The sequence below is a fragment of the Pelobates fuscus genome, chromosome 1, assembly GCF_036172605.1.
Source record: "Pelobates fuscus isolate aPelFus1 chromosome 1, aPelFus1.pri, whole genome shotgun sequence".
Classification (NCBI taxonomy): domain Eukaryota; kingdom Metazoa; phylum Chordata; class Amphibia; order Anura; family Pelobatidae; genus Pelobates; species Pelobates fuscus.
The window spans coordinates 474,328,080-474,343,096 of NC_086317.1; the positions used below are offsets into that span (position 1 = coordinate 474,328,080).

The window sequence follows — 15,017 nt, forward strand, 5'->3', positions numbered from 1 at the left end:
GGTCCCTCTCTACAGCAACAGGACCATGGTAAGGGAGTGGAGACAGGCGGTCTCCCTCTCCAGCGGCAGCCTGTGTTTCCAGGAAAGGAGCACAGCACCCCCTCTCTCCAGCGGCAGCTTCCCCCAACAAGGGGAGACACCAATCCTCCAGACGGCGCAGATGGGACCGTGGTCTCTGTGCCTGACCTACAGGGATGCTGGACAGCCTTTCCAGATCCCCAACTACCCTCACCGGGACACCCAGAGGAGGGGGTAAGTACAAATTCCCCTCCCCAGCTAACTCCTAGCGTAGCACCAGGGTTAACGGAGGCGATGCTAACCCCTCCTGACGTCCATGTTCCCTTGACTACTGAGCCGGACTATGGTCTCAGTACCCCAGCGGAAGAGCTGGCAGCTGGACAGAGCGCAGTCGGCCTCTGCCCTACCTTTGTCCCTGATCCAGAGCCTGATGTCCTGCAGGCTACCCCAGCAGAAGAGCTGGCATCTGGGCAGAGTGCAGTTGGCCTCTGCCCTTCAAGTACCCTCGGCATGTGGCCTCATTACCACAGCCAAATACCCAGGTGCAGTAACTGTGTGTTGTGGGTAGGCTGTTCCTGTACTTTGATGTTGTGGGGGGGCCACTCGGACATCTGTTTATTGTGGGTTGGTGGATCGACTAACGGAGGCACTGACCGACAGAAGGTCAGGTGCCTGGTTAGTCTTCCCCCCAAAGGGGAGATGTGTGACGAAGTGCCCTTCGCCACTTTGTCCTGGAGAGGCCTGCTTGCCTGCCTCCTCCCCTGCGACTATGGTCCTGGACTATAGTGCACTGCAAACCCTGTATTCAGGCATATGGACTTGTATTAGACTGTCTTTTTCCCTTTATCTATGCTGTAGGTTTGGACTGCTAATATAACCTAACAGCCAGGGGATTTAGGCGAATATATTACATGAGAATGCCATTACTGGAGAATACAGCCGTTCGTATGATTTCATGCGAATTCTTTGTGCTCTGAATAGGTGGCCGCCATTTCGGGACTTTTCCACGTGTTCGCGGCCATCTTGCGTGCGAACAGCGGTGTTTGCCTGTGAACGCATGGAACTGAAAACGGAAGCACAAACAGGCGAATACCGCTAAGACCTCCAGACATCCAGAACTTCGCACGGAAACTACCGAACGACCGGCCGTTCGGTAGTTATACTTAACTTAGTATGGGGATTCTAGCGACCACAAAGATGCGAATGGATGGCAAGAATTTCGTCTATTTTACTGTGCGAACGGAGACCGACCGCAAGGCCAAAACTCATGGAACTATTTTCGGCTAGTTGGTCTGTGCGGTCGGTCAAAACTTTGGAGCCCTGTATCTCCCGAACCATCCATCCGAATGGGCTGATTTTTGGACAGACTGTTCCCCTGAACAAGGGCTATTTGGGGATACCAGATTTAAAGCTGTACCCCCTGGTTTTGGGGTACATCCAGAACTTGGGTAAAATAATGTATGTTTTAATTGGGTTATGTGCTTATCTGAGGGGAGGAGACGTGGGGGTGTTACCATGCATGTGATTGGTCAATTTCATCCTCCCCCTGGGAGTGTCCGGTATGTACCTGATCCTAATAAAAAGCAGGCTGGGTGTTCCAGTCCTCAGACCTCTTCTGACCCTCAATACGTAGCCGTGTCTCGTTATTGGAGGGAACTGCTATATCATACTGGGGATTGCTATGCTCTGCATATTCCCCTGAGCTCTTAATCACTTAGCTCTTTTAAGAGCTTGTTCCGGATACGCTCTCCTGGAGGAGAGGTCTTCCCCACACGGTCCTGGAGGACAGAAGCCGATCCAGGGTGGAAGGAAGACGGCGCGGCTCCAGTTAAGCTACGGCGGTTGTGGAGCCTGCGGTGGTTGTGGTGTCGTCTGCAGTGCTTGGAGTCCTCTGAGAGCGCTAGGAGCATCCATCAACGGAGGGTACTCGGTCGGAGTACACGGAGCTCCGTTACACTCACTATACTCTGTGCTGTTACAATCTTAGTATCTCTCACTATACTCTGTGCTGTTACAATCTTAGTATCTCTCACTATACTCTGTGCTGTTACAATCTTAGTATCTCATTATACTCTGTGCTGTTACAATCTTAGTATCTCTCACTATACTCTGTGCTGTTACAATCTTAGTATCTCTAAATATACTCTGTGCTGTTACAATCTTAGTATCTCTCACTATACTCTGTGCTGTTACAATATTAGTATCTCATTATACTCTGTGCTGTTACAATCTTAGTATCTCTCATTATACTCTGTGCTGTTACAGTCTTAGTATCTCTCATTATACTCTGTGCTGTTATAATCTTAGTATCTCTCACTATACTCTGTGCTGTTACAATATTAGTATCTCATTATACTCTGTGCTGTTACAGTCTTAGTATCTCTCATTATACTCTGTGCTGTTACAATCTTAGTATCTCTCATTATACTCTGTGCTGTTACAATCTTAGTATCTCTCATTATACTCTGTGCTGTTACAATCTTAGTATCTCTCACTATACTCTGTGCTGTTACAATATTAGTATCTCTCATTATACTCTGTGCTGTTACAGTCTTAGTATCTCATTATACTCTGTGCTGTTACAACCTTAGTATCTCTCATTATACTCTGTGCTGTTACAATCTTAGTATCTCTCATTATACTCTGTGCTGTTACAGTCTTAGTATCTCTCATTATACTCTGTGCTGTTACAATCTTAGTATCTCTCACTATACTCTGTGCTGTTACAGTCTTAGTATCTCTCACTATACTCTGTGCTGTTACAATCTTAGTATCTCTCATTATACTCTGTGCTGTTACAATCTTAGTATCTCTCATTATACTCTGTGCTGTTACAATCTTAGTATCTCTCACTATACTCTGTGCTGTTACAATCTTAGTATCTCTCATTATACTCTGTGCTGTTACAGTCTTAGTATCTCTCATTATACTCTGTGCTGTTACAATCTTAGTATCTCTCAGTATACTCTGTGCTGTTACAATCTTAGTATCTCTCATTATACTCTGTGCTGTTACAGTCTTAGTATCTCTCATTATACTCTGTGCTGTTACAATCTTAGTATCTCTCATTATACTCTGTGCTGTTACAATCTTAGTATCTCTCAGTATACTCTGTGCTGTTACATTCTTAGCATCTCTCATTATACTCTGTGCTGTTACAATCTTAGTATCTCTCATTATACTCTGTGCTGTTACAGTCTTAGTATCTCTCATTATACTCTGTGCTGTTACAATCTTAGTACCTCTCACGCTATATTTCGCTCGATTTGATACCTTTAATGTCTTATTACTTTTGCCTTCTGTCTCTGGTTTAGTAGGAAATGAAGTCTAGACCTTTAATAATATAGCCCATGGGATTGGAGGGGTGGTTTTAACCTTTTAGCGATCTAAAATCAGACTGGGGTGAAGACCAATCTAATCATTGAGAACTGTACTGCGATGCTGAAAGAGTTAATCATTTCTATTTCTTTTTTAAATACACCTCAAACATTTTATCCTTAAAAAGCACATGAAATAAGCAGTGTTGCAAGATATCACCATGCTCAGTGACCATGATCACCATTATAACCGATGTCACCGGTCCATGGTATATGTTGGTGCTTTATGAAGGAATCTCTTGTGGTTATTGGAAAAGGCCAATCTCCCACCAGAGGTGCTTTGTGGATGTGCAGCAGGCTGTGGTCTGGAAAGGGTTAATCCCAGGACAGGATTCTTGCATTCCCCTAAAGGAGGTGCCTTTGGTGATAGTCTGCTGTGTGCTGCCCTCCTTGGGAAGCTGCTGGGAAGCTGTACTACAAATCTTGACGTAGTTGTGTCATGCTGATTTTCACACTCTCTCTCTCCAGCTTTATAGCTGTGGGACGCAGCTCCTGAAGCCAGCAAGTACTGCTACCCCTGGGGCTGGAAACATGTTCCGTGAAGCCAGAGAAGTTCGCTTTCTCCTGGGATTTTCTGTGCTTTTCATCGCCTCTCACACAGAAGCCAAGACGAAAGTTCGTAAGTAGCACAAAACCCATTCACGTGGGAAATTGGGGAACCACGATAAGACGCTGTCATTGATCTTCACACAGCGAGACTTTTTCTGGTGCCTAACATGTCACAGACAGGTCTGTAGAAAGCCTGAAACACGAGCGCAACAAGTGGGCAAAACATGATAACAGCAGGTTTTGGCATGTAACATGATCGCGCTAGTGTAAATGTTACACCACAGAGGGCAAGACGTGTTAGACGGATTGGTTACGGTGATAATGAATGTAAGCAGTGCTGGGGACAGCTGGACAGTTAGACTTGGACATGGGACGATAAGGCAGCGGAGCTCTCAGGTGCAGGATGGGAGTGTGACAGCTGGAGGAATATCAGGGATTAGAGGGCATCAGGAATAAAGAGACAGAGAGATGAGAGACAGAGAGGTGAGGGCATCAGGAATAAAGAGACAAAGAGGTGAGGGTATCAGGAATAAAGAGACAGATAGGTGAGGGCATCAGGAATAAAGAGACAGAGAGGTGAGGGCATCAGGAATAAAAAGACAGAGAGGTGAGAGACAGATAGGTGAGGGCATCAGGAATAAAGAGACAGAGAGGTGAGGGCATCAGGAATAAAGAGACAGAGAGGTGAGAGACAGATAGGTGAGGGCATCAGGAATACAGAGACAGAGAGGTGAGGGCATCAGGAATAAAGAGACAGAGAGGTGAGGGCATCAGGAATAAAGAGACAGAGAGGTGAGGGCATCAGGAATAAAAAGACAGAGAGGTGAGAGACAGAGAGGTGAGGGTATCAGGAATAAAGAGACAGAGAGGTGAGAGACAGAGAGGTGAGGGTATCAGGAATGAAGAGACAGATAGGTGAGGGCATCAGGAATAAAGAGACAGAGAGGTGAGGGCATCAGGAATAAAGAGACAGAGAGGTGAGAGACAGAGAGGTGAGGGTATCAGGAATAAAGAGACAGAGAGGTGAGGGTATCAGGAATAAAGAGACAGAGAGGTGAGGGTATCAGGAATAAAGAGACAGAGAGGCGATGGCATCAGGAATAAAGAGACCGAGAGGTGAGGGTATCAGGAATAAAGAGACAGAGAGGTGAGGGCATCAGGTATGAAGAGACAGAGAGGTGAGGGTATCAGGTATGAAGAGACAGAGAGGTGAGGGCATCAGGAATAAAGAGACAGAGAGGTGAGAGACAGAGAGGTGAGGGCATCAGGAATACAGAGACAGAGAGGTGAGGGCATCAGGAATAAAGAGACAGAGAGGTGAGGGCATCAGGAATAAAGAGACAGAGAGGTGAGGGCATCAGGAATAAAAAGACAGAGAGGTGAGAGACAGAGAGGTGAGGGTATCAGGAATAAAGAGACAGAGAGGTGAGGGTATCAGGAATGAAGAGACAGATAGGTGAGGGCATCAGGAATAAAGAGACAGAGAGGTGAGGGCATCAGGAATAAAGAGACAGAGAGGTGAGAGACAGAGAGGTGAGGGTATCAGGAATAAAGAGACAGAGAGGTGAGGGTATCAGGAATAAAGAGACAGAGAGGTGAGGGTATCAGGAATAAAGAGACAGAGAGGCGATGGCATCAGGAATAAAGAGACCGAGAGGTGAGGGTATCAGGAATAAAGAGACAGAGAGGTGAGGGCATCAGGTATGAAGAGACAGAGAGGTGAGGGTATCAGGTATGAAGAGACAGAGAGGTGAGGGCATCAGGAATAAAGAGACAGAGAGGTGAGAGACAGAGAGGTGAGGGCATCAGGAATAAAGAGACAGAGAGGTGAGGGTATCAGGTATGAAGAGACAGAGAGGTGAGGGCATCAGGAATAAAGAGACAGAGAGGTGAGAGACAGAGAGGTGAGGGCATCAGGAATAAAGAGACAGAGAGGTGAGGGCATCGGGAATAAAGAGACAGAGAGGTGAGGGTAATGGGAATAAAGAGACAGAGAGGTAAGGGTATCAGGAATAAAGAGACAGAGAGGTGAGGGTATCAGGAATAAAGAGACAGAGAGGTGAGGGTATCAGGAATAAAGAGACAGAGAGGTGAGGGTATCAGGAATAAAGAGACAGAGAGGTGAGGGTATCAGGAATAAAGAGACAGAGAGGCGATGGCATCAGGAATAAAGAGACCGAGAGGTGAGGGTATCAGGAATAAAGAGACAGAGGCGAGGGTATCAGGAATAAAGAGACAGAGAGGTGAGGGCATCAGGAATAAAGAGACAGAGAGGTGAAGGCATCAGGAATAAAGAGACAGAGAGGTGAGGGCATCAGGAATTAAGAGACAGTGAGGGCATCAGGAATAAAGGGACAGAGAGGCGAAGGCATGAGGCAATACATGGAGCAAGGAGATAGGGTATCAAGTAATATAGAAGGCAAGAGGTGAGAGTATTAGGGAATAGATACAGCGATGGCTGAGAGTATTAGGGAATAGATACAGCGATGGCTGAGAGTATTAGGGAATAGATACAGCGATGGCTGAGAGTATTAGGGAATAGATACAGAGATGGCTGAGAGTATTAGGGAATATATACTGCGATGGCTGAGAGTATTAGGGAATAGATACAGAGATGGCTGAGAGTATTAGGGAATAGATACAGCGATGGCTGAGAGTATTAGGGAATAGATACTGTGATGGCTGAGAGTATTAGGGAATAGATACAGAGATGGCTGAGAGTATTAGGGAATAGATACAGAGATGGCTGAGAGTATTAGGGAATAGATACAGCGATGGCTGAGAGTATTAGGGAATAGATACATCGATGACTGAGAGTATTGGGGAATAGATACATTGATGGCTGAGAGTATTGGGGAATAGATACAGCGATGGCTGAGAGTATTGGGGAATAGATACAGCGATAGCTGAGAGTATTGGGGAATAGATACATCGATGGCTGAGAGTATTAGGGAATAGATACAGCGATAGCTGAGAGTGTTGGGGAATAGATACATCGATGGCTGAGAGTATTAGGGAATAGATGCTACGATGGCTGAGAGTATTAGGGAATAGATACATCGATGGCTGAGAGTATTAGGGAGCAGATACAGTGAGAGGTTACTGTATTGAATAGAGAGAATAAGAGGTGATGGTATAACCCTGTAGAGATAATCAGAGGAGATTAAGTAACAGAAACAATGAAACAATGGGATCGGAGACAGTTAGATTGTTGGGTAACAGATACAGTAAGAGTAGTAGGTATTAGAATTTGGTAACATATAGAAAGAAGAGAGGGGTAATGAGATGTAAATATAAACGACAATAGAGACTGAGATTTCTGAGGGTCTTAGGAAGTAGAGGGACCCAGAAGAGATTAGAGACAGTAAGGATTGAGGGCATTAGGTAATAGAGACAGTGATATGTGATGGTATTACACTATAAGAATAGTAAGATGTGGGGATTAGGTAATACAAATAATAAGATTCATAGGGAAAAGAGACAGTAAGAATATTAGGATTTAGAGACAATGAGACAACAGAGACACTTAGAGAAGGAAGGGTATTAGGTGATACAGACACTAAGTGCTGAGGGTATTAGGTGATATAGACAGTATGAGCTGAGGGTATTTGGTGATACAGACAGGAAGTGCTGAGGGTATTAGGTGATACAGACACTAAGTGCTGAGGGTATTAGGTGATATAGACAGTATGAGCTGAGGGTATTGTGTGATATAGACAGTATGAGCTGAGGGTATTTGGTGATACAGACAGTAAGAGCTGAGGGTATTAGGTGATATAGACAGTAAGTGCTGAGGGTATTAGGTGATATAGACAGTAAGTGCTGAGGGTATTAGGTGATATAGACAGTAAGTGCTGAGGGTATTAGGTGATATAGACAGTAAGTGCTGAGGGTATTAGGTGATATAGACAGTATGAGCTGAGGGTATTTGGTGATACAGACAGGAAGTGCTGAGGGTATTAGGTGATATAGACAGTATGAGCTGAGGGTATTTGGTGATATAGACAGTATGAGCTGAGGGTATTTGGTGATATAGACAGTATGAGCTGAGGGTATTTGGTGATACAGACAGTAAGAGCTGAGGGTATTAGGTGATACAGACACTAAGTGCTGAGGGTATTAGGTGATACAGACAGTGAGAGCTGAGGGTATTAGGTGATACAGACAGTGAGAGCTGAGGGTATTAGGTGATACAGACAGTAAGTGCTGAGGGTATTAGGTGATACAGACAGTGAGAGCTGAGGGTATTAGGTGATACAGACAGTGACAGCTGAGGATATTAGGTGATACAGACAGTAAGTGCTGAGGGTATTTGGTGATACAGACAGTAAGAGCTGAGGGTATTTGGTGATATAGACAGTATGAGCTGAGGGTATTTGGTGATATAGACAGTATGAGCTGAGGGTATTTGGTGATATAGACAGCAAGAGCTGAGGGTATTAGGTAATATAGACAGTAAGAGGTATTAGGTGATATAGACAATGAGAGGTGAGAGTATTAGGTGATATAGACAGTGAGAGGTGAGGGCATTAGGTAATATAGACAGTGACGGGTGAGGGTATTAGGTAATATAGACAGTGAGAGCTGAGGGTATTAGGTGATATAGACAGTAAGAGGTGAGTGTATTAGATTATATAGACAGTGAGATGTGAGGGTATTAGGTAACAGAGACCATGAGAGGTGAGGGTATTAGGTGATATAGACAGTAAGATGTAAGGGTATTAGGTGATATAGACAGCAAGAGCTGAGGGTATTAGGTAATATAGACCGTAAGAGGTATTAGGTAACAGAGACCATGAGAGGTGAGGGTATTAGGTGTTATAGACAGTGAGAGTGAGGGTGTTAGATAATATAGACAGTAAGAGCTGAGTGTATTGGGTAATAATGACAATGAGAGTTGAGGCTATTAGCTGATGTGGAGAATGATAGCTGAGGGTATTAGATAATATAGACAGTGAAAGATGAGGGTATTTGGTAATATAGATAACGAGAGATGAGGTTATTCGGTAATATATACCGTGAGCGGTGAGGGTATTAAATGCTCTAGACCAGTGGTTCTCAACCCAGTCCTCAAGTACACCCCACCAGGCCAGAATTTAGGGATTACTCTGTTGTGTCAATAGTGTTTTTTTTTTCTTTCTACAAACATCTTAGACACAACTGGGTAATCCATAAATCCTGGACTGTTAGGGGTACTTGAGGACTGGGTTGGGAACCACTGCGAGTCTAGACAGTGAGTGTTGAGGGTATTTGGTAATATAGACAGTTAGAGCTGAGGTTATTAGGTGATATAGACAGTGCGAGGTGAAGGTATTAGGAGATATAGACAGAGTGAGGTGAGGGTATTAGGTGGTATAGGCAGAGCTGGGGGTATTAGGAGAAATAGACAGTGAGAGGTGAGGGTATTGGGTAACAGACAGTGATGAGAGGTGAGGGTATCGGGTGATATAGACAGTGAGGGTATTAGGTGATATAGACAGCAAGAGGTGAGGGTATTAGGTGATATAGACAGTAAGAGCTGAGGTTATTAGGTTATATAGACAGTAAGAGGTGAGAGTATAAGGTAACAGAGCTGAGGGTATTAGGTGATATAGACAGGAAGAGGTGAGGGTATAAGGTAACAGAGCTGAGGGTATTAGGTGATATAGACAGGAAGAAGTGAGGGTATTAGGTGATATAGACAGTAAGAGGTGAGGGTATTAGGTGATTTAGACAGTAAGAGGTGAGGGTATTAGGTGATTTAGACAGTAAGATGTGAGGGTATTAGGTGATATAGACAGTAAGAGGTGAGGGTATAAGGTAACAGAGCTGAGGGTATTAGGTGATATAAACAGTAAGAGGTGAGGGTATAAGGTAACAGAGCTGAGGGTATTAGGTGATGTAGACAGTAAGAGGTGAGGGTATTAGGCGATATAGACAGTAAGAGGTGAGGGTATTCAGTGATATAGATTGTGAGAGGTGAGAGCATTAGGTGATACAGACAGTAAGAGGTGAGGGTATTAGGTGATATAGACAGTAAGAGGTGAGGGTATTAGGTGATATAGACAGTAAGAGGTGAGGGTATTAGGTGATATAGACAGTAAGAGGTGAGGGTATAAGGTAACAGAGCTGAGGGTATTAGGTGATGTAGACAGTAAGAGGTGAGGGTATTCGGTGATATAGATTGTGAGAGGTGAGAGCATTAGGTGATACAGACAGTAAGAGGTGAGGGCATTAGGTAACCGAGCTACTGAGAGGTGAGGGTAACATAGACAGTGAGAGTGGTAATAGGTAATATAGACAGTGAGAGTAAGGGTGTTAGGTTATATAGACAGTGAGAGGTGACAGTATTCAATATTATAGTCTGTAAGAGGTGAGGGTATTCTATATTATAGACAGTGATGACAGATGAGGGTATTAGGTGATATAGACAGTAAGAGGTGATAGAGTTCATGTGATAGTGATATAAGTAATAGAGACAGTGAGAGATTAAATCAATGCAATATTTTTATAAACTGGATATGGTTTGAGTATTTTCTAAGGTTTGATCACTTAATAGTTTGCACTCCTAGTGAGCAATGTTAAGGATGAAAAACACAGGAACGAATTTCATAAATAAGTAGTTTTTTTTTTACATCACAAATCATGGGTTTAATAACACATGCAATCTGATGTTATATCATAAATAATGGGTTATTACATCACAGGTAATCTGCTATTATATCATAAATAATGGGTTATTACATAACAGGTAATCTGCTGTTACATAATAAATAATGGGTTATTACATCACAGGTAATCTGCTGTTATATCATAAATAATGGGTTATTACATCACAGGTAATCTGCTATTATATCATAAATAATGGGTATTCCATCACAGGTAATCTGCTGTTATATCATAAATAATGGGTATTACACCATAGGTAATCTGCTGTTATATCATAAATAATGGGTTATTACATCATAGGTAATCTGCTGTTATATCATAAATAATGGGTATTACATCACAGGTAATCTGCTGTTATATCATAAATAATGGGTATTACACCATAGGTAATCTGCTGTTATATCATAAATAATGGGTATTACACCATAGGTAATCTGCTGTTATATCATAAATAATGGGTTATTACATCACAGGTAATCTGCTGTTATATCATAAATAATGGGTATTACACCATAGGTAATCTGCTGTTATATCATAAATAATGGGTATTACACCATAGGTAATCTGCTGTTATATCATAAATAATGGGTATTACATCACAGGTAATCTGCTGTTATATCATAAATAATGGGTATTACATCACAGGTAATCTGCTGTTATATCATAAATAATGGGTATTACACCATAGGTAATCTGCTGTTATATCATAAATAATGGGTATTACACCATAGGTAATCTGCTGTTATATCATAAATAATGGGTTATTACATCACAGGTAATCTGCTGTTATATCATAAATAATGGGTATTACACCATAGGTAATCTGCTGTTATATCATAAATAATGGGTATTACACCATAGGTAATCTGCTGTTATATCATAAATAATGGGTTATTACATAACAGGTAATCTGCTGTTATATCATAAATAATGGGTATTACATCACAGGTAATCTGCTGTTATATCATAAATAATGGGTTATTACATAACAGGTAATCTGCTAGTATATCATAAATAATGGGTATTACACCATAGGTAATCTGCTGTTATATAATAAATAATGGGTATTACATCACAGGTAATCTGCTGTTATATCATAAATAATGGGTATTACACCATAGGTAATCTGCTGTTATATCATAAATAATGGGTATTACACCATAGGTAATCTGCTGTTATATCATAAATAATGGGTATTACATCACAGGTAATCTGCTGTTATATCATAAATAATGGGTATTACATCACAGGTAATCTGCTGTTATATCATAAATAATGGGTATTACATCACAGGTAATCTGCTGTTATATCATAAATAATGGGTATTACATCACAGGTAATCTGCTGTTATATCATAAATAATGGGTATTACATCACAGGTAATCTGCTGTTATATCATAAATAATGGGTATTACATCACAGGTAATCTGCTGTTATATCATAAATAATGGGTATTACATCACAGGTAATCTGCTGTTATATCATAAATAATGGGTATTACATCACAGGTAATCTGCTGTTATATCATAAATAATGGGTATTACATCACAGGTAATCTGCTGTTATATCATAAATAATGGGTATTACATCACAGGTAATCTGCTGTTATATCATAAATAATGGGTATTACACCATAGGTAATCTGCTGTTATATCATAAATAATGGGTTATTACATAACAGGTAATCTGCTAGTATATAATAAATAATGGGTTATTACATAACAGGTAATCTGCTATTATATCATAAATAATGGGTATTACATCATAGGTAATCTGCTGTTATATAATAAATAATGGGTATTACATCACAGGTAATCTGCTGTTATGTCATAAATAATGGGTATTACATCACAGGTAATCTGCTGTTATATCATAAATAATGGGTATTACACCATAGGTAATCTGCTGTTATATCATAAATAATGGGTATTACATCATAGGTAATCTGCTGTTATATCATAAATAATGGGTATGACATCATAGGTAATCTGCTAGTATATAATAAATAATGGGTATTACATCATAGGTAATCTGCTGTTATATCATAAATAATGGATATTACACCATAGGTAATCTGCTGTTATATCATAAATAATGGGTATTACATCATAGGTAATCTGCTGTTATATCATAAATAATGGGTTATTACATCACAGGTAATCTGCTGTTATATCATAAATAATGGGTATTACACCATAGGTAATCTGCTGTTATATCATAAATAATGGGTATTACACCATAGGTAATCTGCTGTTATATCATAAATAATGGGTATTACATCATAGGAAATCTGCTGTAATATCATAAATAATGGGTATTACACCATAGGTAATCTGCTGTTATATCATAAATAATGGGTATTACATCACAGGTAATTTGCTGTTATATCATAAATAATGGGTATTACATCACAGGTAATCTGCTGTTATATCATAAATAATGGGTTATTACATCACAGGTAATCTGCTGTTATATCATAAATAATGGGTATTACATCACAGGTAATCTGCTGTTATATCATAAATAATGGGTTATTACATCACAGGTAATCTGCTGTTATATCATAAATAATGGGTATTACATCACAGGTAATCTGCTGTTATATCATAAATAATGGGTATTACATCATAGGTAATCTGCTGTTATATCATAAATAATGGGCGTTACATCACAGGTAATCTGCTGTTATATCATAAATAATGGGTATTACATCACAGGTAATCTGCTGTTATATCATAAATAATGGGTATTACATCACAGGTAATCTGCTGTTATATCATAAATAATGGGCGTTACATCACAGGTAATCTGCTGTTATATCATAAATAATGGGCGTTACATCATAGGTAATCTGCTGTTATATCATAAATAATGGGTATTACATCACAGGTAATCTGCTGTTATATCATAAATAATGGGTATTACATCATAGGAAATCTGCTGTTATATCATAAATAATGGGTATTACACCATAGGTAATCTGCTGTTATATAATAAATAATGGGCGTTACATCACAGGTAATCTGCTGTTATATCATAAATAATGGGTATTACACCATAGGTAATCTGCTGTTATATCATAAATAATGGGTTATTACATAACAGGTAATCTGCTAGTATATAATAAATAATGGGTTATTACATAACAGGTAATCTGCTATTATATCATAAATAATGGGTATTACATCATAGGTAATCTGCTGTTATATCATAAATAATGGGTATTACATCACAGGTAATCTGCTGTTATATCATAAATAATGGGTATTACACCATAGGTAATCTGCTGTTATATCATAAATAATGGGTATTACATCATAGGTAATCTGCTGTTATATTATATAACAGGTAGCAGAGTGTTATGTCACATATAGCATGTGTATAATTAAGAAATTAGAAATATGTTTCCAGCACATTCAGGAAAATATTGTTAGCGGAGAGCAATGGCGTAACATAGTGCTGCTAGATTTATTGTGAATGCACGTACTCCATACTGACCCAAAGTCCAGCTTTATAGGTAAAATTATGATAAAATACCAGAAGCTACATTTTGCTCTCTGATCAGGAGAAATAAAAATAAAACGACACAAACTGCCTGGCCGCTAAAAAACGGACTCTGATAGTGCGGAAACAAAGAACGGAAAAGGGAAAGCCTTGAATATATGTAGCATCCTTACTATTACGTGGCAGTACATTCGGTACATTGTATCCATCTTCCCAATGGAATTGTAATCACACCTTGCTTTTGTAGCTGAGATTTCAGCTGCTTTTACAGTTTCTGATGCTGCAGGCTCTGAGATCGTGAACCTTCAGATTGCTTGAACCGTGGGCTGGTTTTAAAAGAATTGTTGACATTAAAATGTCAGCTTTTCAATGGTGGGTGTCATTATTGTCACAATATAATGGTGCTACACTCATAAGAATGCAGTGTATTTATATCGTGTTTATAGCATTTTACCTCATCATTGTAATTGTGTGTCATTATAGTGCAATTAAAGGTCTTAGGGCTAGAGTTTGGGGGGACATTAGATTAGGGTTTGGGGGTGTCTGCCTTCAAGATGCTGTGTCCTAGAATTTAAATGGAGAATTCAAAGTTCATTTCACATGTAAGACCAAAGCAGCTGAAGGCAGAGCATAACTTGAAGCAGCTGAAGGCAGAGCAATTACTTTTTCAAGTTGACGATATTGACCTTAAAGGGGTACTCCAAGCACCATGACCACTTAAAGGGACTCTCCAGTGCCAGGAAAACATTTCCGTTTTGATGGCACCGCAGAATCCTGCAGTGCCCCTCTCCCTCCCACACCCCTTCAGTGACTTACCTGATTCCAGCGCCGATATCCCTCGGTGCTGGGTCAGGTTCCACCCACGCTCCTCCCCCCCGCCGACAGGAGAGACCTGATGCGCATGCGGAGCAATGGCCGCGC

At 40.8% G+C, this 15,017-nt stretch overlaps 1 protein-coding gene across 1 annotated transcript in view; it reads left to right on the top strand.

The window, feature by feature from the left end:
* The first annotated feature begins 3,855 nt into the window (after positions 1–3,855).
* Positions 3,856–15,017, top strand: part of CHRDL2 (chordin like 2) — a 95,239-nt gene continuing 84,077 nt past the window's right edge. The window contains exon 1 of the mRNA XM_063444987.1: positions 3,856–4,014. Coding sequence (XP_063301057.1) covers positions 3,927–4,014 — 88 coding nt within the window. The 5' untranslated portion in view covers positions 3,856–3,926. The remainder of the gene's footprint in view (positions 4,015–15,017) is intronic.